The 24,778-nt window shown below is 38.3% G+C and overlaps 2 protein-coding genes and 1 pseudogene across 3 annotated transcripts; 1 reads left to right on the top strand and 2 right to left on the bottom strand.

Annotated features, from left to right (window-relative positions):
• Positions 1-294: 294 nt before the first annotated feature.
• Positions 295-3,252, bottom strand: LOC125221469 (putative disease resistance protein At1g50180). Its single transcript, XM_048123589.2, has 3 exons — positions 2,277-3,252; positions 431-2,180; positions 295-301 (listed from the first exon to the last, which is right to left on the bottom strand). The coding sequence occupies exons 1-3, from the start codon at positions 3,250-3,252 to the stop codon at positions 295-297; spliced, it is 2,733 nt and encodes a 910-aa protein (XP_047979546.2).
• Positions 3,253-16,799: 13,547 nt separating this feature from the next.
• Positions 16,800-19,050, top strand: LOC125218511 (putative sucrose-phosphate synthase 2; annotated as a pseudogene). Its single transcript, XR_016134834.1, has 5 exons — positions 16,800-17,128; positions 17,214-17,288; positions 17,379-18,302; positions 18,383-18,505; positions 18,595-19,050. The product of XR_016134834.1 is annotated as a putative sucrose-phosphate synthase 2 (transcript).
• An 861-nt stretch (positions 19,051-19,911) lies between these two features.
• Positions 19,912-22,875, bottom strand: LOC125221468 (putative disease resistance protein At1g50180). Its single transcript, XM_048123587.2, has 3 exons — positions 21,900-22,875; positions 20,052-21,801; positions 19,912-19,918 (listed from the first exon to the last, which is right to left on the bottom strand). Exons 1-3 carry the CDS (start codon positions 22,873-22,875, stop codon positions 19,912-19,914), a joined length of 2,733 nt encoding a protein of 910 aa, XP_047979544.2.
• Positions 22,876-24,778: the final 1,903 nt, after the last annotated feature.

Below are 24,778 nucleotides of genomic sequence, written 5' to 3'. Positions count from 1 at the left end.
ATTGAGTTAATGAAACATAATAACGAGCATCCAAAATACAAATAAGTATTGTTCAATCATCAACCGTTGTAGCAACATATAGTTTGCAAATAACAATGAACAAGAAAGGTATTCAAAAGACATGAGCATATCACACACAACCAGTGTATGATAAAAATGTGATGAAAGATCAGTGTGTTGTTTGAGTATCTATGCTCACAGTTTTAATAAAGTGTGACTAATTCAATGTAATAACATGCCAACTTTTTAGTAGTGAAAAGGATGAGCTTCATGTTGTTTCACTTGAAATGGAGTTCAATTTCTGCAAAATCAAAGAATGATTAGGACCAAAAATGAGGAACAGAATCATAGTTGTTATTTAGAACATTATTCGGAATTCATTGCTAGACCGGATAATATGCTAATAACTTTGAATAAGCAAGAAACATACCTGATCACAATGGAAGGAACATGTTGCACTTTATGGAAATCCTCACCTCCTTCGCTCACTCGTTCTCCTAATTGAGGCATTCCACTAATTTGCAGATCTGTTAAGGCATTGAGGAATCTGAATCCATCCGGAACCATCTCCAAGTGAGGGCAGCCATGGATACTAATCTCAGAAACGAGGGGCATGGCTCCTTCCTCCACTTTCCATTCTCTTAGGTTTGGTAAGCTTTTTATTGCATGCTTCTTGAGAGAAGGAAATGAAGACACATGACATGTTATTTCTTCCCCCAAAAAGCACGCCTCAATCATCGACAAATCTACTAAATGGGGAAGTTTTCCCAATGTCTCCATTGGATCCTCCACAATATTACTCCCGGACAAGATTAAGCGAAGAAGATTTGAGGTATGCGCTTCATTTTCCAACTCCTTGAACATATTTTCTATCGGAACAGAGATATACAAATTGTGAAGTTTGAACACTTTCTTGAATATCATCAAATCTTCTTCTGATGAAATATGGCAGCCTTGTTTGATTCTAAGTCCACCACATTTACAATGATTCCAGCTTGTACAAAAGGCATTAATGATATCCGACAAGCTTTGGTTATCGTGGACTATGCCTTCAAAATGTCGGAGGTTGGTCATTTGGGTTGGGGATTCGAGTTGGTGCACCAAACTGTTGTAGCCTACAAGTGTCTCCAGCTGCTCAAGACCTTCCAAACTCATTCTATAATCCTCCAAATTCTCAGCATAGTATACTGGAAGGATCAAATGCCTTAACCGTAACATTCTATTCAAAACACCATTCGGTATTAGAATGTTCCCACTATTCCATAGATCCAGTGTATGCAAGTACACCAAATTTTTCAAGGACGATGGTAGCTCGTCAAACAGGCAATCGCGCAAGCGTAAAATCCGAAGAAGGACTAGTTTACTTATCTCTTTTAGCAATTTTCTTCCCTCGAAAACAAATCCGCATATAGATAGCGTTTTGAGCACTTTGAATTCTTTCAAACGAACAATTCTATGCGGAAATTGAGTTAGAGGTATTCCCTCCATGTCATTGATGAAAAGTAGAGATCGCACAATTTTGGTGATATCTTGGTCACAAGTGACAGCAGGCTCTCCGCTTTCTTCTTCTAATTTGCTTTTCAGATAAACAATCAAATGGCGCGTTTTGCCACGTGACAAAGTGTCATGGAAGAAACCACTAAATGGTCCACCCTCATAATCCAAATTTCGCAAGCCAAAATCTTCATCTATTGCGAGTGACAAGCACATCTCTTGCACGGCGTCATGGAGTTTACACATTCTAGTCGTCTGCCCACGAATAGGATCATCCCGTGTAATTTCTACAACCGACCTAGATGCCAGCTCAGTCAAGTAGCTTTGTGCTATGTCCATCAACGACATTTCATTTTGGCGATGCTCATGCGGCTGCGAGATCATGCCTTGTGCGATCCACAAAACACATATATCAATTGCCGGAATGACCTCGTCTTCCTTGTACATACCCATATAAAGAAAACATGGCTTCAAATAATATGGCAGGTCTTGATAACTTAAGTGCAACACTTTTCGGATTTTATCATTCAGATTTTCATCACTTAAGTTTTCATTAACCAATCTCCACTCTGCACTTGATTTCTTGTTACTCAGTACTCCGCCAAGCAATGAAATGGCCAATGGTAAATTCCCACACTTGGCTACCATTTCTTTCCCAATTTTCTCAAGCATAATAATTTCTTCAGTTGTGAATGATATCATGCAGGAAAAAAGAAAGATGATTGTTAAGGAGTTTCCCATGCAACTGAGGTTGTTATATTAGTATGAATTAAATAATTTACCTGGAACGTTGGTGGGTATAGTTGCTCTCCTCTTGATGTTGAGTAACTCCCAGCCCTCGTCGTCAGTGAGGAGGCTAGCCTTGATTGCAAATCCAATATTTGCGACGTCGTGAATATGCGTGGTCAGTAAAATCTTTGTTTTGGGACTGAAGGCATGCTGAAGTTGGTCCCAAGCCTGAGTACTCCAAATATCATCAATGACAATCATGCACTTTTTAGCCTCCTGGACTTGAACCAATTCGCGTGCCAATTGTGCGACGCTCAAACCCGTGGTATTGTGAAGTGGACTGAGTTGGTTCATTACATCCACCAAAAGTGATTCGTGGTCGCACTTTTGAGAAATGGAAACCCATGCGAAGGTGTCGAAGAAGCGCCTGGTGGTAGGGTGATTGTACACTCTTTTGGCTATAGTAGTTTTGCCTATGCCACCCATTCCCCACAGTGAAATAACAGGGTTTGCTTCATCACCAACTAGATGGGATATAAGTTGCTCAACTTCTTCTTTTTTCCCCACAAAAACTTCAGTCTCAAAGGGGAGGATCGGCACTGAAATCGGAGCGGAGCTTCCCCCTCGAATGATTCTATGTATCCCGTACTGATCCATTCTTGCGCTAAGACTTGTCATCTCTTTTTTAATTTCTTTGATCTCAGAGCAGATCTTGTGGAGAGAGTAGCCCTCTGTGAGGATGCAGGAGCATTTGTGGAGCAGGCTTATGTTGGATGAAGCGTAAATGGTTGCATACAGACTAATGGTATCATCAGCTCTGTAGGCCAGCTCCCTCACAAGCCTCAGCCAGTGGCGAACCATCTCTTCCATGCCTTCTCTGTTGTCAGCGTCAATCAGAAGAACTTTCGTTTCCTTAAGAATGACATCTAGCGTCTTCACTTCGCTGCACACGCCTATTAAGAATTTAGTTTCCTCTAACAACAGATCGTGAATGGTTTTTAGAGCCATGCTAGCCACCCCTTCCGCCATCTGCGAATATATATATATATAACTACCATATCAACCAATAAACAATGGTAGTATTTGAATGGGTAAGTGTTTTTGTCTAGGTAGTATTTTTATAAGCTAATTAATTAATTAGCTTATAAAAATACTACCTAGACAAAAACACTTACCCATTCAAATCTTCCACCAAAGTTTTTTTTTTTTTTATTTAAATAATGTATTCTTCATAAACAATACTCATACTACGTACTAAGGCTAGGGGAATAGATCGAATAACATTCTTACTGTGGGGTGATATTGAAAAGCATAGAACAAAGCGAGCAAACTGGAGTTGCATGTGGTAATTATTTCTTTTCTTATAGTGATATAGACATATAGTATGAATTATTAACTAATCATATGAGTTATAGTCGTACGTCCTAAATTCCTAATATTAACTTCCAACAAATTGAAATCAATTTATTCTCATACTCGCAATTTAACAAATCATATGAGTTTTGGTCATATGAATTATGTGTGGCAAATTCCACAATTCCTTACCGTTTTTCTCTCATTTTCTTCAAACAGAAAATCTGTAGTAAAAAAGAAAAAACACTCTTACATAGTTATTGATCAATATTTCTAGTATTCTACCTTATGAATGAAAAACAAAGTATATAGAAAGAGATGGTTCACTTACCCTCAGTCTCATTGAGGGGGCCAATCTTGATTGCAAATCCAATGTTCGCAATATTCTGTTTTCGTGTAGTCAATAAGATCTTGGTTTTTGAACCCTCAAAATTGAGAGCATGATTAAGACCATCCCAATGTTCAGTTTTCCAAATATCATCAATCACAACCATGCACTTTTTAGCCTGCTGGATTTCACACAGTTGCCCCAACAACTCCATGTCACTTAAATCCGAGCTATTTTGATGTGGACTCCTTTTAAGCTGCTTCAACACATCCTCCAAAATCGACCTGATCTCGCATTCTTGAGAAACGCAAACCCATGCGAAGGATTCAAAGGAATGCGTCGCTGTATAGTGATTGTATAATTTTCTGGCAATAGTAGTCTTCCCGACACCACCCATCCCCCATAGTGAAATAATCCGGTGTGCTTCATCATCGACTACAACAGACAGAAGATGATCCAGGTTTTGATCCTTCACCTCAAAAACGACTCCAGTCTCAAAGGTCAAGGTCCTTTTCCTCCATTTCTCTTTGTAGTCGTTTCTTATGTTGTAATCATGCATGCTTTTTGTAAATTCTAATAAAAATTTTAGAAAAATAAGGACGAATTGGTGTTTTTCAAGTTTTGGCCCTCAGTTTATATATAGAATTATATTTTGTGCCACTGCCATGCCACAAAAGATCTGTATTAATTACCTTTAATTAACAATCAAATTAATTACGAATCATCCTAATATATACACTAATATTCAGTTGGTTAGTACGCATGCAGCATGTCTTGTACTCCCTCCGTACCCTAAAATTTGTCACCATTTGATCCGGGATGGGTTTTAAGAAATGTAACAGAAAATGGGTTAAAAAAGTTATGGAACGCGGGTCCTACTTTTATATATTAGTTTTATAATAAAATGTGAATGTGAATGAGTTAGCTACTTTTATATATTAGTTTTGTAATAAAATATGAGTGTGAATGGGTTAGTGGAATGTAGGGTCTACTACCAAAAATGGTAAAAGTGAAAGGTGACAAATTTTTAGGGACGGACGGAAATAGAAATAAGTGACAAATTTTCAGGGACATAGGGAGTATTTATTATAAAATTATAAAAAGATATTTTTGTAAATTGAAAAAAAGGAATAATAAATTAGTTAACCATTCCTCAACGACGAAGCGAGGCCCGAGAACTCGAGAAAAAGAAGGAAGTGGGCTGAAAATTCATCATACTTGCTTTGCAGACAATTCGTCGAACACATGGGGGTAGTTCGGTTATTATCAGCCCAATTTGTTTATATTTTTATTTAAATTTGGATTCCATATGATCCCAGCAAGAGTAGGAGGTAATTATTTTAATATTTTTGTTAGGATTTAAGTTTATTTCTTCTCGTAGCAAAATGCTTGTCTTCAATCAAGTTTATACGTGGCGTCACTCATTCCATCTACCCCATTCATAATACACGACTACCCATCTGTTTTCTCATCAATATATCGAGTTCTTGCAACTCTCAATTTATTCCAGTGCTCTATCTTTCAGATCAAAGGCCGCTGGGATCAATATTGGGCGCTGATTTTGTGCAGGTTCGGGACCGTCCGCCAACAGTTCGATAAAAGGCCTGAAAGAGAACTCAGCAACTTCTAATAGGTTGCAAAAATCACCCAAACACAAGTTCCGCATGCTGATTGTATTTGGTCGATTTTTCCGATTCGGAACTTGTATTTGGGTGATTTTTCCAACCTATTGGAAGTTGAATTCGCCTGGGCGTGTGCATCTCGAGACTCGGAGGCAAACGAGTAGGCCTGCTTATTTGGCCGGTTCCGGTTCTAACCGGACCGATTGACCGGTTAACCGGAACTGATCGGTTTTGGTTTGGAATCGGCCGGTTAAGAACCGGTCGATTCCGGTTCGGAACCGGAACCGATGTGTAATTTTAATCCGAATTTATTTATAATTTTAAATAGTTCAATACTAAAAAAATAATAATTCAACATCTAGAAATATAACAAATAATACCTAAAATTTCAAATAAATACACAAAAACTTAAAAACCAATAATACAATAATATTCATATATGGATAAGAGTGATGCCAAGTGTAGTAGGTCGGACTAGTTTATGTTAGCAATTTTTTAATACAAAAAAATAGGAGTTCTAAATTTTAGCAATTTTTTTAAAAAATAGGTTTTAAAATTGATTTTCATTTTCTCTTTTTTGGCTAAACAAATATTTAATGGAATTTCCAATACTAATTGATCTTGTTGTGACTTTTTGGTTTATAACGGAACAGTTAATAAATTATTCACAAACATTTTAAAATCGTGTGTTAAATGAATTGTTACATAAATTTGTTATAAAGTTAAATTTTCTATCATATGAAATGATATTGTATTTGTATAATTTTTTTGGAAATTAAAAACAAACATTAATTAAATTAGATTTATTAGTATATTAAATTATAAAAAAATAAAATTGAACTATAATCCGGTTCCCGGTTAGGAACCGGTCGGTTCCGGTTCGGAACCGGAACCGATTTTATTTAAAAAGTTGGAACCGGTACCGGAATCGGAACTGATTTTTCCGGTTGCGATTTCTCAATTAACCGGCCGGTTCCGGTTCTGATTCTGGTTAACCGAGAACCGAAGAACCGTTTAAGCACCCCTAACCAATAATGTTTAATTTAGAAGTTTCCATAATTAGTGAGCTTCTTAATGTTTGCTGGTAGTGCGGTCATTCACAATTACCAACCTTTTTATTACATTGTTTATGAAAATGAAATATTTAAATCTTACTATAACTTATAAGGATAATAAGCCTAAGTATATATATTTTTACTATTTATGAAATAAGGAAAGTTATATAACTATAAACTAAATTTTAACCTTCAAATATCACATAATTATAAAATTTATTAGGACATGTAAAAATATAGTAGGAGTAATTGTAAACACCAATAATGATATTTTTTAATGGCGCGCCCATAAGAGCGACAATTTTTGTCTAGCATAAATGGAGAGTCATTATAATGATTGTTTTAGGAAATGATTAATTAATTCAATATTTGATTTGATGATCTTCCATTGACAATTTTGTAATAAATGTGCAAGATATATTTTTGAAATCTTTCAATAAACATTTCAGGATTTAGTTAATTAATTTTTAAATTTCATTTAAAATTCTCCCATTGACAATATTGGAGTACTAAATAAACATAAGTTCGATAATACTAATATGTTGCAGATATGAGTTTAGGTCTATAGAAAGAGAACAATAACGCATATCACAATTTTATATATTGAGAAATTCGAACATATATATTTGTTGTACATATACCTGAAAACCATGTGTTATAATCCACATCAGGATACAGAAAATATGTTACTAGTAAGGATTCTATTGAACACGCGATTTCATGTAGTCGAATAGCTATAGCTTATATACATATTAAAAATAATACCATATAGTAATAAAAAAATATATCAATAATAAATTTAATACTATACATTTTAAAATCAATAAAAAACATTAAAACCTAATTTTAAATTATACGTAAAATTATTTTTGACTTTTTATTAGTTTGTAATCCTCAATTTGACATTTTATTCTTGGTTTCTCAAACTAATCTTTTGCAATTTTTCTTTGGTTAATTTTCTAACTGAATTCCTTAGTAGTCTTTCCATATGTGACAATTGATCTTCATCTATAGTGGTGGATTCATGATTTTGGATATGGATATGAAATAATAAATTGAAAATTAAATATTTGGTCAATCCTTTTTGTTCTGCTTTTTCAATTTGGTCAATCTTTGTCTTTATTGTTTGTATAGGGCTACACAAACGACAAATTATTAAGTTATACATTTTAATTAAGGGTGCATTTAAGTCATAGGCTAGTTTTTGGAAAAAGTTACTCCATTTTTTTTTTTGTCAAAAGATACATTTAAGGTTTTGAATATTATCGGAACATGCATTTAAGTCATTGGCTAGTTTCGGATAGAGTTATTTTTTACGTTCACACTTCTACGTCTACATTCATTTTTACAGTGAGTAATATTTTAATGATTCATAAATTCATTTCTTAACCACAAAGTAGAGTTCAAAACAATAAAATTCATTTCATGTTTGATGAATTAATTGTAAAGATCGACGCAAAGAATTACGTGGTTCGATCCACAAACGGATCTACATCCACGGACAAAGGTGAAGCGATTTTATTGAGGATACAGTGGGGAAAAACAATTACAATACACTCGAAACAATCTAGCTCACAACTCAATCGGAGAAGACAACTCGATTGTGAAACTCTCAATTAGCTAGCTAAAGATTACAGTGTAAAACTCCTATCTATTCTCTCGTATCTTGGAGAAGAAGAAGGAGAAACTCAGCTGGGAAAAACTGATTGAATGAGCTGAACATTTCACTCAAAAGGGCCGATACATTGGCTGCCTTTGGGCCTTCTCAACTTGGGCCTGGGTTACTAACTTTGAGCCCACATTGGTTGATCCAGCCACACACAAACCCAACAAACTCCACCTTGGCTGCATCCACCAAACCATCTCCACCTTCACCTATGTTCCCTCATCTCCGAGCAATCAAGTTAACCAAGTCCAAGCAATGCTCGAACTTAGCACTTGGTAATGGCTTAGTCAACATGTCAGCCGCATTCTCAGAAGTGTGGACCTTCTTTACAACCACCATACCTCTGCTCACTTCATCCCTTACAAAGTGAAGTTTGATATCAATGTGTTTACTCCTCTCATGAAAAGTTTGGTGCTTAGCTAAGCTAATAGCACTATTGTTATCACAAAAGATGGTCACTGCATTCTGCACTACACCAAAATCATTCAATATCCCCTTCAACCACTTAGCTTCTTTCACTGCCTCTGTCAAGGAGATGTATTCTGCCTCTGTTGTGGAGAGTGCAACTACAGGCTGAAGGTTAGACTTCCAGCTAATCGCAGTGCCATATAATTTGAAGATATAAGCTGATTGAGACTTCCTGCTATCAACATTTGCAGCATAGTCTGCATCACAATATCCTACGAGCTCATTCTCATCCTCCATTGTGCAAAACAACAGCCCCAAATCTTGTGTACCTACTAGATACTTCATGATCCACTTCAAAGCTTGCCAATGTGTACTACCTGGGTCAGCCATGAATCTGCTGGTCAGGCTTATGGCATGTGAGAGGTCAGGCCGGCTGCAGAGCATCATGTACATTACACTTCCAACAATGCTTGCGTAAGGAACCCTAGACATCAGCTTCCTTTCTTGGTCAGTGGCTGGTTTCTGACTAATTGACAACTTGAAGTGTGGACTTGTTGGAGTTGACACTCTTCTGGAATCAATCATCTGGAACTTGATTAGCATCTTCTTTATGTAGCTATGCTGCATAAGCCACAACTTCTTTGCACCTCTGTCCCTGATAATGTCCATCCCAAGAATCCTCTTTGCATTCCCCAAGTCCTTCATCTCAAAGGCTTCCTCCAGATCTTCCTTCACCTGTTCAACTTCTGTCTTGCTTGGCCCTGCCACAAGCATATCATCCACATAGAGCAATAAGTAAGCAACAGCTTTGTTTCCCTTATACCTTATGTAAACACAATTATCAAAAGCAGATTTTCTGAAACCCATCTTCTCCATCTGTCTATCAAAGGTCAGGTACCATTGCCTACTACTTTGCTTAAGTCCATAGAGACTTCTCTTCAAGCAACAGACCTTATTCTCATCTCCTGGCTTTATGAACCCCTGTGGCTGCTCCATATAGATGGTCTCTTCCAACTCACCATGCAAGAAAGCTGTCTTGACATCAAGTTGTTGCAATTCCCAATCCCTTCGAGCCACTATAGCTAAGAGAATCCTTATAGAGCTGTGTTTCACCACAGGAGAGAAAACTTCAGTATAGTCAATCCCCTCCTCCTGTGTGAAACCCCTTGCAACTAATCGAGCCTTAAACCTAATACTATCATTTTCTGAGGCCTCCACCTTCTTCTTGTAAATCCATTTGCATGAGATAGGCCTTTGTTGGATCTGTGATCTGAGAACAAGGACCCAAGTTTTGTTTTTGAGCACAGAGTCTATCTCATCCTTCATAGCCTTTATCCATTTCTCCTTATCTTTGCTACCAATAGCTTCCTTATAGGTGCTTGGCTCTGAAACCTCCAGCTCCTCTGCAACACATAGTGCATAATACACAAAATCTGCATCTCTGTATCTGGCTGGTGGCCTGATTTCCCTTCTAGTTCTGTCTCTGGCTAGAACATATTGTTCCCTCTGTGATTCTTGGTCAGGAGGCTCTGGAGGTAATTCAGCAACTTGCTCATTTTCTTCATCTGAGGATACCAATTCTTCCATTTGAATAGCAGGGTCTGAGCCCTTTTCTTCTGGCTGGTGCTGATCAAAGCTAATACCAGCAGATTGAGAAGGTCTCTCATTCTGCTCAGTGGGCTTATATGGCATTTCCGACTCATCAAAAATTACATCCCTACTAATGATGACTTTCTGATTCTCAGCCTCTGTACACCATAGTCTGTAGCCCTTTACTCCATCTTGATACCCCAGAAAAATACACTTCAATGCTCTAGGTTCAAGTTTTCCCTGCCTTATGTGAGCAAAAGCTCTGCAGCCAAAGACCCTAAGCCTTGCATAGCTTCCAAAACTCCCATACCATCTGTTGTCTGGAGTGTCAAAACCAATGGCTGAGCTTGGACATTTATTGATCAACTTTGCTGCAGTAGAGACAGCCTCTGCCCAGAACCTTTTAGGTACCCCAGAAGTGAACATCATGCACCTCACTCTTTCAAGGAGTGTTCTATTCATCCTCTCTGCAGTTCCATTCTGTTGAGGATTCCCCGGAACAGTTCTATGCCTCTTCACCCCCTTTTGCTTACAGAAGACATCAAACTCCCTTGACAAGAACTCAAGGCTGTTGTCTGTCCTCAGACACTTCAAGCCATGACCTTTTTCAACTTCAACAGCCTTATACCATGTTTTAAACCTCTCAAAAGTCTCTGACTTCTCTTTGAGAATCCAGACCCATACCTTTCTACTATAGTCATCAATGATGCTCAAAAAATACCTTCCACCTCCTATGGAATTCACTGGACTGGGCCCCCATAGGTCACTGTGACAGTAGTCCAGGGGCTTGGTGGAGCTATGCTTTCCTGAGCCATAAGGTAATTTCTTTCCCTTCCCTAGTAAGCAAGACTCACACATCTTCATAGTCTCCTGCTCATTACATGTGAAAATGCTCTTCTTCACTAGCTCTCTAAGCCCCTTATCACCTACATGCCCTAGCCTCTTATGCCACAGAGCCAAACTCTGGTCTTCAGCTACACAAGAACTCCCCACAATAACCTCAGCCTCCAAGTAATACAGTCTATTTATCCTTGATACCATCATGACAGTGGAATTCATAAACATAACTTTCATGCAACCATCAGATAACACACAAGAAAATCCCTTCATTTCCAGAACACCAACAGATATAAGGTTTCTCTTTATGCTAGGGATGTATCTCACATCAGTCAGCAGCTTAATAGAGCCATTATGCACCTTAAAACGGATATTACCAATTCCTTTAACAGCACATACCTGATTATTCCCCAATAAGACTGATCCCTCTGCTTCAATGAGGTTTTCAAACCAATTCCTATGGCTGCATATGTGAAAGGAACACCCAGAGTCAATGATCCAAGAATCAGCAATTGGCTTCTCTGTCACATTCATGACTTGTGCCGGTTCCAACTCGGCTGCACAATCAGCAGTGTTTTGATCTGTACCGCCCTCAGCCTGCTTCCTCTTCCAAGAAAAGCAGTTCTTCTTGATGTGCCCCGGTTTTTTGCAATAATGGCAAGTCCTTGACTCCTTTTGATCTTGATCTTTCTGGCCCTTCCCTTTCCACTTCTCAGAAGATTTCTTCTTCCCTTTATCAAACTTCTTGACAGTAGCCTTCACATTTAGGCTCTCTCCAACCGAATCAATAGATTTTCCGGAAGAATTCTGAAAATCTTTTAGCTTCAACGCCGAATACACCTCCTCATAGGTGATCTTGGAGTCCCTTCCAAGAAGAATGGCATCCTTGAATTGCTCGTAGCTCTTTGGCAATGAATTAAGAAGCATAAGTGCCTTATCTTCATCCTTGATCTGTTCGTCGATGTTTTCCAGATCATCCACACATTTTCCAAAGTCTTCGAGCTGCTCCAAGATGCTCTTCGCCTCTGAAATCTTGAAGGTAAAGAGCCTTTGCTTCAAATGGAGACGGTTGGCAAGGGATTTTGTCATGTAGATGGACTCTAATTTCTTCCAAATCGCAGCAGCGGTCTCCTCCTTCGAAACCTCTCTCAAGACTCGATCGCTGAGGCTTAAGATCAACGTGCTATAAGCTCTTTGTTGGAGTTCTCGAGCCTTGGGTTCGACCTTCTCATCCGCACCATCGGCGGCATCACCCTCTCCTGCAGCGACTTTCTTCCCATCCTGCAAGATCTCCCAGAGCCCCTGCTGCATCATTACGGCCTTCATCTTCAACCTCCATAAGCCGAAGTCGTTTTGGCCGGTGAATTTCTCCAAATCAAATTTCGCCGTAGACATTTGCGCCGATCAAAAAAATTCCCACAGACGGCGCCAAATTGATGAATTAATTGTAAAGATCGACGCAAAGAATTACGTGGTTCGATCCACAAACGGATCTACATCCACGGACAAAGGTGAAGCGATTTTATTGAGGATACAGTGGGGAAAAACAATTACAATACACTCGAAACAATCTAGCTCACAACTCAATCGGAGAAGACAACTCGATTGTGAAACTCTCAATTAGCTAGCTAAAGATTACAGTGTAAAACTCCTATCTATTCTCTCGTATCTTGGAGAAGAAGAAGGAGAAACTCAGCTGGGAAAAACTGATTGAATGAGCTGAACATTTCACTCAAAAGGGCCGATACATTGGCTGCCTTTGGGCCTTCTCAACTTGGGCCTGGGTTACTAACTTTGAGCCCACATTGGTTGATCCAGCCACACACAAACCCAACAATGTTAAAAATAATAGTACCAGATAATAGTAAAACTATATCAATAATATATTTAATGCTACATTTTTCAATTAGTGGAGTACAAAACATTAACCTAAAATTATATGTAAAATTATTTTTGACTTTTTTTAGTTTCTATTTGACATTTTATTCTTCTTTTTTCACACTAATCTTTCGCAATAATTTTTATTTGGTTATTTTTCTAATTGAATTCCTTACTAGTCTTTCAATCTCTGACAATTGATCTTAATCTATAGTGATAGATCCATGATTTTCGATGTGAAAGTGCAAAAAATAATTATAACAACTTCAAATTAAAAATTTGGTTAGTCCTTTTTGTTATGTGTTCTCAATGTTCTATCAAATAGTAGTATATTTGTCTTTATTTTTTCCATAAAAAATTTCATTTTAAATAAAAATAAATTATTGTATAGTGTTACGGAAACGGTAAATTATGCATTTGGAACACTAGAATCGATGTTTTATTAGTTAAAAAGATATTATATGGATATGGATGTAAATAAATGTTATAGATGAAAATAAAATTAATTTGTAGAAGAGAAAAAATCAAAGTATGAAAAGAAGTTAGTAATGGGCTTGGTGACAATGTGGATTTCCACCACCGGACATTTGCAAGAACAAAGTCTGAAAAACGGAAACTTAGTTATGGGTGATAGTGAAATTTTTTTATATATTGAAAAAATAAAGATATGGATAAAGTTATTTTTTTTAATTATGTAACAATAGACTTCCAATATGTCTACATTCATTATTTTTTTAACGCTGATTAGTATTTATGTGTGTTGTTTTTATTTGAATTGGAATTAGACAATTAGTTAAGGCCTATAAGGGAGCATTTTAGTCATAGCCTAGTACTAGGTTTACTACGTCTACATCCATTTTTACACTAGAGCATTAATGCATTGCTTAGTAAGAACGTATTCCTAAATCCAATCCATTATAAATACTATGCAAAAACACTGAATCAAATCAAACTCATAACTTCAAAAAATGGAAGCAAAGGCTACTAAAACAAAGCTTACTGTCAATCCCTCCAAATTCTTGGAGCTCCCTGCGATTCCCAACAATGAAGTTAAGGTTGAGGTGGGCCCGTATTTTGTGATATACACCGCGACGACAAAGCTAAAAGGTGCTGTACATGCGCACCTGACGCATGTTCATTCCAACATGTCGAAGGTGATCTTGCGTACTAGCGGTGGTGTCGACCTGCCCCCGTTGTCAACTCAGAGGTTGCAGTTGCCGGCCTCAGCTCGGCTAGATCTTGCCGCAGCGAATCTAGTCGACCAGAAACTTCGAGTTTGTGTCCCAAATGGATATCAACGGGCAAAATTCAACAATTACAAATTGAGTTTTGAGTGATACAACAGTTGATCTCCTCTAGCTAGTAATATGTATATATTGTTATATCTTAGAATCTTACGTTTATACATCGGTATGTCTTAGAATCTTACATGTATATATTGGTGTGATACATGTATATAATGGGTTTGATAATTGAGATTTTTATTTAGACAATCTACGGAATATTATTTTAATAAAATAATTTATATGTTGAAATTTGTATGAAGACTAAAGTTGGAATATAATTTTGGTTTTAAGTTGAAAGAGTTAAATTTTGTGAGAGTTTTAACTTTGGTGGAAAGAAAAATGGTTAAATTGGTTGGTTATTCATTTGAAAAAGATGAAAATGAATATAGTGTAAACCGCGTGTAGCATTACTGTTCACCACCTCCGAATACATCCAAAAGCGGAGCCCTAATCCCTAAACCTCATCCTCCGATTCAATTGAGGAGAATCCAATTAAGGATAGGGAGATGGAGTCTTTGCAGAGGAGTCGAATTGAGCGACGAAGATTGGGGAATTTGTGCGATCTCGTTAGAGTAAGTGATGATATTCTTCTGATTCCTTTGATTTTTTCATTTCTCATACACATTAAACCTAGTGCCGCCAAATATATGATGATGAGCTGTTAAATTTGACGGCTTTTGAGCTGAATTGAGAGTAGAGGGTCTTGTATTTGTTTATTATTGTAATTATAGGTAGAAATCTGGGCGATGCTGAAGAAGAAAGATTTTTTGTATGATTAGACTCTTGATTGTGAAAATGCAGAAATTAGGAGATTGGGCCGTTTGAATGTGCTATTACTGCTTAGTTAATTCCATTAGTTTTGGTGATGTTAGGTTGGATATAGTTCCCATCATTTTTGTGAATATGGAATTCTTATTCCTACTGATGTGATGCTGAAGCAGATGAAAGGGGGAAGCCTCATAGGGATCGAGTGGTGACAAGCCCACTGTGCTGAAGAGTGATGATTGAGATCGTGTGGTGGCATTTTGTGCTTGGGAAGGAGTGGAAGTTCAAAGACTGCCCACATTGAAATCTTTGATAAGAGTAAGTTCTGGCTGGGAACTGTTCATCTTGGGGCTTTAATTGGTTGCATTTGAGTTTATGTTTCTGTTTACAGTGTGTGTAATGTAAATTGGCATGCTTAGTTAAGCACATTTTGGTTTCTTAAAAGGATATGTGATGTTCCATCTATTTGAATCGTATTTTAATGCCATTGTAGATGAACATTAGCTGTGGTATGAGTAAAATGATTTTTCTTGCATACAGAGGTTAGGTTGCGTATCATAATCTTTTGTATAACATGCTGAGGCACAGTTGCATGCTGATGAGGACGTTCATAGATACAAAAACTAATAATAAACTGCTGAATAAACTAAAACCGCAAAGCAAATCATATAATCAATCAATCATTTATTGAGATAGAGCAATCTATGCATATATTGTTGTTTTATAAGAATCACACTCACACACACACACACACATATGTATAGATGACGATGAGCCGTTAAATTTGAAATCTGGATGCTGAAGAAATTTGAGCTAAATTGAGAGTAGAGAGTCTTGTATTTGTTTATTATTGCTGTGTTTCCTTATAATTATAGGTAGAAATCTGGGTGATGCTGAAGAAGAAAGAACTTGTTGTATGTTAGACTCTTTGATTGTGAAAATACAGAAATTAGGAGATTAAGCCGTTTGAATGTGCTATTACTGCTTAGTTAATCCCATTAGTAATGGTGATGTTAGGTTGGATAAAAGGAAAATAATGGATAAATGGTTACTTGGAGACGATATTGGACAGCGGCGCCTCGGCGATCGAGGAGCAAAAGCCAGCACCGGTGGTCACCGTCGCCGACAGAGACAACTTCAATCCCACCAGATACTTCGTTGAGGAGGTCGTCACCAGCGTCGACGAGAGCGACCTCCTCCGCACCTGGATCAAGGTCGTCGCCACCAGGAACACTGGGGAGCGAAGCTCTAGCCTCGAGAACATGTGCTGGCGCGTTTGGCACCTCGCCAGCAAGAAGAAACAGGTATACCATTTCCACAGAGAGAGAGAGTTTTTCTTTTCTGTGATTCTTAATTTCATTGGATTAATCAAGAGAAGAAGATGTGGGAGGATGTGCAGTGAGTAGCACAAAGGGAGGGGGAAAGAGAAGAAGGTCGCAAGGATGTAACAGATGACATGTCCAAAGATTCATCTGAAGGCGAGAAAGGAGACATTATAGAGCCAGTTAAACCGGACAGCCCCAGGAAACACTTGGATCGTAACTTCTCAACCTTGGAAGTATGGTCCGAGAGTAACAAGGAGAAGAAGCTTTATATTGTTCTCATAAGGTATTAAGGTGTGACTGTCTTGTTCTTGATGAACTTGAGTATGTGTGCTAATATATTCTATATGCTGATTTTGTCTTGTTCAAGAAGATATTGCTTAAGGTGATGGCGACATTGCGGCACTAACAAATGATGGTTCATCGTCCCAAGCAGTACCTCCTATATGGTCAGAAGTAAGCATCCTATCAGTGTTTACTCTCCTTTCCCATCTGAATAATGCTCTCCGGTCGACGTTTCATACCAATTTCTTGCACGGTCTCCTTAGGTGATGCGGTTCTTGACCTTTATGGGCAAGTGGCTTTCCCTGAGCATCACAGGCAATGTGATGCTCCAGAGATATACCATTTAGCTGGAAAAACGAAAGCTTGTTTGAAACTATAATCATCAAAATTTTTATCTCAAAAACAATTCTATGATCCTTTCTCAATATATGTTGAAATGAATGCCACAGGGAGTTTTCATAAATCCGGCTGTTATTGACTATTGAGCCCTTTGGACTCACACTAATCAAGGTTCTTTTTTTGTTGCACCGCTGATATTTTGAATTGGTGTAAAAAGATAGATATGGTCTGTGAAATTTTAAGAGTGGATTTGTAGGCTGCTTCTCATGGACTTCCAATGGTGGCAACGAAGAATGGTGGACAAGAATGGTGGACCGTGGATATTCATCAGGTAATAAAGCTACACATGCTGTTTTTATATAGAATGAGATATGGTATGAGGTGATTTGTTTAGTGATGCAGTTGTTTTTATATGATACAGGCCCTTCATAACGGTCTTCTCGTGGATCCTCATGATCAGAACACGATTGCTGATGCACTTCTTAGAAGAAAAACTTGTGGAACGAATGCAGAGAGAACGGCTTAAAGATCATTCATCTTTTCTCGTGGCCAGAGCATTGCCGAACATACTTGACAAGGGTGGCAGCGTGTCGGATGAGGCACCCGCAGTGGCAGACCGACACTCCAGCAGACGAGCATGCTGCAGAGTACTCCTTAAACGACTCGCTCAAAGACGTCACGGATATATCGTTGAGGTTGTCCCTAGACGGTGACAAAACATCGCTGAACGAGTCACTCGACATGGCTGCTTCTGGCGACAACCAGGTGCAAGATCAGGTCAAGAAACTCTTGAGCAAAATGAACAAACCGGAGCCAGGGGCACGAGACTCCGATGCTGACAGGAAACTGAGTGATGGGCCGAGCAAGTAAGGAAACAACGTAAACTGATAGTCTTAGCAATTGACTGCTATGACAGTGATGGAGCGCCAGAAAAGAAGATGATCAGTCTGACCAGATGATCTCGAAGGCGATCAAGCTGGATGCACAATTTGGAAGAAAGTCGGGAGTTGCATCGTCGACAGCTATGCCAATGTCCGAGCTGTCTGAGTTTTTGAAGTCGGGGAATATCAAACTAAATGATTTTGATGCCTTGATATGTAGCAGTGGTAGTGAAGTGTATTATCCTGGCACTTACACAGAGGAGGGAGGAAAGCATTGTCCCGATCCAGACTACGCGACGCATATTGAGTATCGATGGGGTTCAGAAGGCTTAAAGAAGACCATCTGGAAACTAATGAACATGGTAGAAAGACTGAAATTGAACCATTCATCCGGTGTTATCGAACATGATGTTAAATCGAGCAATTCTCATTGCCTGTCGTACGTGATAAAGGATCTCAGTAAGGTCAGTTCTAAAAATAAGAAATCTTCTTTAAGTTATTACTTTTTGAATGAAGAGATGAACTTGAGTTTGGTTTTGGACAGGCCAGAAAAGTAGACGATTTGAGACAGAAGCTTCGGATGAGGGGTCTGCCACTTGATGTATTACCGGAATTCCACAAGAATGCAAGCCGCTCCTCTTCTCGCATCACGATCACAGGCTCTCAGGTATCCAATCTTATCTATCTTATGTTACTTTAGGTAATTTAAAGTTATTTATTTTCGATCATAGCGAGGTTTATTTTGTTATCGAATAGGTAATCTGTTGTCCGTTGGCGACTAAGCGTGTGTGTGGTTCTCGGAGAAACTGGGGACACCGATTATGAGGAGATGATATCCGGAACGCACAGGACTCTGATCATGAAAGACGTCGTGGGCAAAGGATCGGAGGAGCTTCTCAGGAAATCGGGAAGCTACCGAAGAGACGATATAGTCCCGGGAGACAGCCGCTCATCGCCTACATGAAAGGAGGGGCTAGAGCAGACGAGATATATATGAGACATCAAGGCAGCTCTTCAAAACAGCAGCGTGAGAACACATTGGTTTGCAAAGATTTATCTTCTTTTTTTTGCTGACATCTTATTGAATAGCTACAGCCTACATGTATAAGATATCCATAAACTGTATGTATTATTGTTGACTGCTACACTACCAACAATATGATAAATTTTGATTTTACTAAAAGCTAAAGTTGAAAATCTAAAATTAATATACTATCTGGTTTCGGTAAGAACATTTTGACTATATTTAACATTTTAGAGCCTACGGTTATAGATCTATCGTTTTCAACGAAAATGGAGGCTCAAGTGGCAATCCTAATATCATCTAACGTTTGCTGAAATGATCGAGCGACATCCAAGATCGTGCAAGTCAACACACTCAAAAACACTCGCTAGATTGTTGGTGATTATGCATTTTCGTCTCACTGACCAATGCTGGTGTAAGTGTAGGATAAACCTATGCCATATTTTTGAAAAAGATTCACATAAAACCAGACTTCCCATAATTTTCGAACAGAAATGGATTGAAATTGCCAATCCAAAAACCAACATTTTGGGGAAAATAAAGGAAGGCTATTCAAACAGGACATTTGTCTAATTCAAAATCAAAAACAAAAATTAAAACTCTAAGCTCGTTTGAAAATTTGAGAGATTTTCGTTGAAACAACGACATAAGTTTTTCAGAGATTGAACCCCATAGTAAAGTGAAGAAAGCGCCATATTCAATCAAGAGGAAACCAAAGCAAAATCAACCAAAACTAAGGGATTATACTAGCAATTATCAGATAGGATCACTCAATTTACATAAAAAAACTGATCATTCACACTGAGTATAAACCAAGAAACAAGTACTAATAAGTATTGCATATAGGATCACACAATTTCAAATTGAGTTCAGAATGAAACATAGTAAGAGCATCCAAAATACAAATAAGTATTGCTCAACCATCAATAACTGCAGCAACATATAGTTTGCAAACTAACAATAAACATGAAAAGTATTCAAAAGACATGAGCAAATCACACACAACCAGCAAAAGGATGAGCTTCATGTTGTTTCACTTGAAATGGAGTTCAATTTCTGCAAAATAAAAGAATGATTAGGACCAAAAATGAGAAACAGAATCATAGTTGTTGTATAGCACTACATTATTTCGAAATCATAGCTAAATGGGATAATAGTGCTAATAGCTTTGAATAAGTAAGAAGCATACCTGATCACAATGGAAGGAACATGTTGCACTTTATGGAAATCCTCACCTCCTTCGCTCACTCGTGCTCCTAATTGAGGCATTCCACTGATTTCTAGGTCTGTCAAGGCATTGAGGAATCTGAGTCCATCCGGAACCATCTCCAAGAGAGGGCAGCCATGGATTCTAATCTTAGAAACGAGGGGCATGGCTCCTTCCTCCACTTTCCATCCTCTTAGGTTTGGTAATTCTTCTATTCCAAGCTTCTTGAGGGAAGGGAACGAAGACGCATGACATGTTATTTCTTCTCCCAAAAAGCATGCCTCAGTCATCCACAAATCTACTAAATGGGGAAGTTTTCCAAGTGTCTCCATTGGATCCTCCTGAATATTACTCTCGGACAAGATCAAGTAAAGAAGATTTGAGGTATATGCTTCACTTCCCAATTCCTTGAACAGATTTTCTATCGGAACATCGATATACAAATTGTGAAGTTTGAACACTTTCTTGAAAATCATCAAATCTTCTTCTGATGAAATATGGCAGCCTTGTTTGATTCTAAGTCCACCACATTTACAATGATTCCGGCTTGTACAAAAGGCATCAATGATATCCGACAAGCTTTGGTTATCGTGGACTATGCCTTCAAAATGTCGGAGGTTGGTCATTTGGGTTGGGGATTCGAGTTGGTGCACCAAACTGTTGTAGCCTACAAGTGTCTCCAGCTGCTCAAGACCTTCCAAACTCATTCTATAATCCTCCAAATTCTCAGCATAGTATACTGGAAGGATCAAATGCCTTAACCGTAACATTCTATTCAAAACACCATTCGGTATTAGAATGTTCCCACTATTCCATAGATCCAGTGTATGCAAGTACACCAAATTTTTCAAGGACGATGGTAGCTCGTCAAATAGGCAATCGCGCAAGCGTAAAATCCGAAGAAGGACTAGTTTACTTATCTCTTTTAGCAATTTTCTTCCCTCGAAAACAAATCCGCATATAGATAGCGTTTTGAGCACTTTGAATTCCTTCAAACGAACAATTCTATGCGGAAATTGAGTAAGAGGTATTCCCTCCATGTCATTGATGAAAAGTAGAGATCGCACAATTTTTGTGGTATCTTGGTCACAAGTGACTGCGGGCTCTCTGCTTTCTTCTTCTAATCTGCTTTTCAGATAAACAATCAAATGGCGCGTTTTGCGACGTGACAAACTGTCATGGAAGAAACCACTAAATGGTCCACCCTCATAATCCAAATTGCGCAAGCCAAAATCTTCATCTATTGCGAGTGACAAGCACATCTCTCGCACGGCGTCATGGATTTTACACTTTCTAGTCGTTTGCCCACGAATAGGATCATCACGTGTAATTTCTACAACCGACCTAGATGCCAACTCAGTCAAGTAGCGTTGTGCTATGTCCATCAACGGCATTTCATTTCCGCGATTGTCCAGCGGCTGCGAGATCATGCCTTGTGCGATCCACAACACACATATATCAATTGCCGGAATGTCCTCGTCTTCCTTGTACATACCCATATAGAGAAAGCATGGCTTCAAATAATATGGCAGGTCTTGATAACTTAAGTGCAACACTTTCTGGATTTTATCATTCAGATTTTCAGCACTTAAGTTTTCATTAACCAATTTCCACTCTGCACTTGATTTCTTGTTCCTCAGTATCCCGCCAAGCAATGAAATGGCCAATGGTAAATTCCCACACTTGGCTACCATTTCTCTCCCAATTTTCTCAAGCATAATAATTTCTTCAGCTGTGAATGATATCATGCAGGAAAAAATAAAGATGATTGTTAAGGAGTAATTCCCATACAACTGATGTTGTGATATTAGTATGAATTAAATAATTTACCTGGAACATCAGTGAGTATAGGTGCATTCCTCTTGATGTTGAGTAACTCCCAGCCCTCGTCGTCGGTGAGGAGGCAAGCCTTGATTGCAAATCCAATTTTTGCGACATCGTGAATACGTGTGGTCAGCAAAATCTTTGTTTTGGGATTGAAGGCAAGCTGAAGTTGGTCCCAAGCCTGAGTACTCCAAATATCATCAATGACAATCATGCACTTTTTGGCCTCCTGGACTTGAAACAATTCCTCTGTCAACTCTGTGACGGTCAAACCTGAGGTATTGTGGAGTGGGCTGAGTTTCCTCAAGACATTCAACAAAAGTGATTCGAGGTCCCACTTTTGAGAAACGCAAATCCATGCAAAGGAGTCGAAGAAGCGCCTGGTGGTAGGGTGATTGTACACTCTTTTGGCTATAGTAGTTTTGCCTATGCCACCCATCCCCCACAGTGAAATAACAGGGTTTGCTTCATCACCAACTAGATGGGATACAAGTTGCTCAACTTCTTCTTTTTTCCCCACAAAAACTTCAGTCTCAAAGGAGAGGATCGACACTGAAGGGTGAGCGGAGCTCTCCCCTTGAACGATTCTATGCATCCCGTATTGATCCATTCTTGCGTTAAGTCTTGCCATCTCGGATTTGACTTCTTTGATCTCAGAGCCAATCTTGTGGAGAGAGTAGCCCTCTGTAAGGATGCAGGAGAATTTGTGGCGCAGGCTTCTGCTGGATGACACGTAAATGGCTGCATACAAACTAATGGTATCATCAGCTCTGTAGGCCAGCTCCCTCACATTCCTCAGCCAGTGGTTAACCATATCTTCTCTGCGTTCTCTGTTGTCAGCGGCAATCAGAAGAGCGTTCATTTCCTTGAGAATGACATCTAGTGTCTTCACTTCGCTGCGCACGCCTATTAAGAATTTAGTTTCCTCTAACAACAGATCGTGAATGGTTTTTAGAGCCATGCTAGCCACCCCTTCTGCCATCTGCAAATATATAACTACTATATATATCAACCAACAAACAGTGGAGTAAAAGTGATCAATTCTTCAAATATTCTATCAACTCAATTAATACTCCACTTCATATTAATGGAGTATTCAAACACATGATCAACAATTCTACTACTTTAAAACACATTAAGTAATTAGCTTATAAAAATAGTAACAAGACAAAAACACTGTCCCATTCAAATCTTCCACCAAAGTTTTTTTTTTAATAATGTATTCTTCACAAACAATACTCATAATACGTACTAAGGCAAGGGGAGATGATCGAATAACATTCTTACCGTGGGATGAGATCGAAAAGCATAGAACAAAGAGACCAAACCTCCGCCAAGAGAAGAGGAAGACTGGGATGATAGATCATGAAGAATAAGAAGAAATGTTTTCTAAGTAGTAGTAGAAGTTCTTAGGAAAAAGGTACAAGCTCACAAGAAAAGTGGCATGTAAGGGAGTCAGTTGAACAAGGACATGACTCATGAGGGAGTTGCCTTAATCTCTTTCTTTCTAGGAGTATATATCTAATTTTCTCTAGATTTTTCGATAACACTTGCTAAAGAACAATTAGCTTGCTGCTTAATTAACTAATCATATGAGTTATATTCTCATACTTACAATTTAATTATGCATCTAAACATGTCATATCAATGTTATTCACTCACTGAATTACAAATGTGTGTTTATCACAGCCATGAGTCGATCACTTAACACTAAGGGACTCATATTTATTCACAACATAAAATACGATAGAGACTTTAAATTTTTTTAATAACTTAACACTACAAAATTATAATATTACTACATGAGATTGAGATGAACACGGATGGAAGCATATATATGAATTTGAGACGATAATGTCTACCAAAATTAGTAGCACTATTATTTACGTGTGGCAAATTCCCACACTTCCTTACCGTTTTTCTCCCATTTTCTTCGAATCGAAAATCTGCAGTAAAAAAGAAAAAAACATTCTTGCATAGTTATTGATCAATATTTCTAGTATTCTACAATATGAATGAAAAACATAATCCTATATAGAAAGAGGTGGTTCACTTTACCTTGACTACTTATGTATGGCAATGCTTTCCTCTCGAGAAATTCCCGACCCTCATTGTCATTCGGGAGGCCAATTTTGATTGCAAATCCAATGTTCGCAATATTCTGTTTTCGTGTGGTTAGTAAGATCTTGGTTTTTGTACCCTCAAAATTCAGAGCATGATTAAGACCATCCCAATGTTCAGTTTTCCTAATATCATCAATCACAACCATGCACTTTTTAGCCTGCTGGATTTCACACAGTTGCCCCAATAACTCTATGTCACTTAAACCCGTGCTATTGTGATGTGGACTCTTTTTAAGCTGCTTCAACACTAATATGAACCAAGTTCCCAATCCGATCAATTAGAGCAAATATGGAAGAACGAAAAGATAAACAACCTAAATGAAGGAAGTAAAGTAGCCAAGGGTTTCGAGAAGAAGTATTTTATTCCTTGTTTCTCGATGACTCAATCTATGGGAATTCTATAATTTATAGAATTCCCCCTACTTGATTCGGACTTACGACTCGGGAAAGAATCAAGAAGAAAACCCGAGAAGATTTGACTCTATCTAATCTAAACAACTGAGCGCAAAATGGGAAACAAATCTTAACAGATAACAACTAAACTAGTATCACTTGGATACGAAATCCTTGTACTTAGTTGGTCTTGAACGGTTCCTCTTTGGCTGCTGCCTTGAGACGATGTTGGGCTTCTTTGCGTCGGCCTTCTTCTTTCCTTTATGGGCTTGGTCTCTGATTGCTTCAGTGGTTTCGGCACTCATCTCGTTGGGCTGATGTGCTGGGTTTGTTAGGGTGACTTCTGGACTATCTGCATTGTCTTCGTTG

Source organism: Salvia hispanica, chromosome 1 (genome assembly GCF_029641045.1).
Source record: "Salvia hispanica isolate PSC_SH4W2 chromosome 1, Shi_PSC_v1, whole genome shotgun sequence".
Taxonomy (NCBI): domain Eukaryota; kingdom Viridiplantae; phylum Streptophyta; class Magnoliopsida; order Lamiales; family Lamiaceae; genus Salvia; species Salvia hispanica.
The sequence above is the reverse complement of the archived record's forward strand: the minus strand, read 5'-3'. Positions and strand labels throughout refer to the sequence as shown.

Excerpts from the sequence above, each read along its gene's own strand:
- LOC125221469 (XM_048123589.2), bottom strand. The coding sequence starts at position 3,252 with ATGGCGGAAGGGGTGGCTAGCATGGCTCTAAAAACCATTCACGATCTG. Across the intron at positions 2,181-2,276 it reads TATACCCACCAACGTTCCAG|CTGAAGAAATTATTATGCTT; the intron begins GTAAATTATTTA and ends TATCATTCACAA.
- LOC125221468 (XM_048123587.2), bottom strand. The coding sequence starts at position 22,875 with ATGGCAGAAGGGGTGGCTAGCATGGCTCTAAAAACCATTCACGATCTG. Across the intron at positions 21,802-21,899 it reads TATACTCACTGATGTTCCAG|CTGAAGAAATTATTATGCTT; the intron begins GTAAATTATTTA and ends TATCATTCACAG.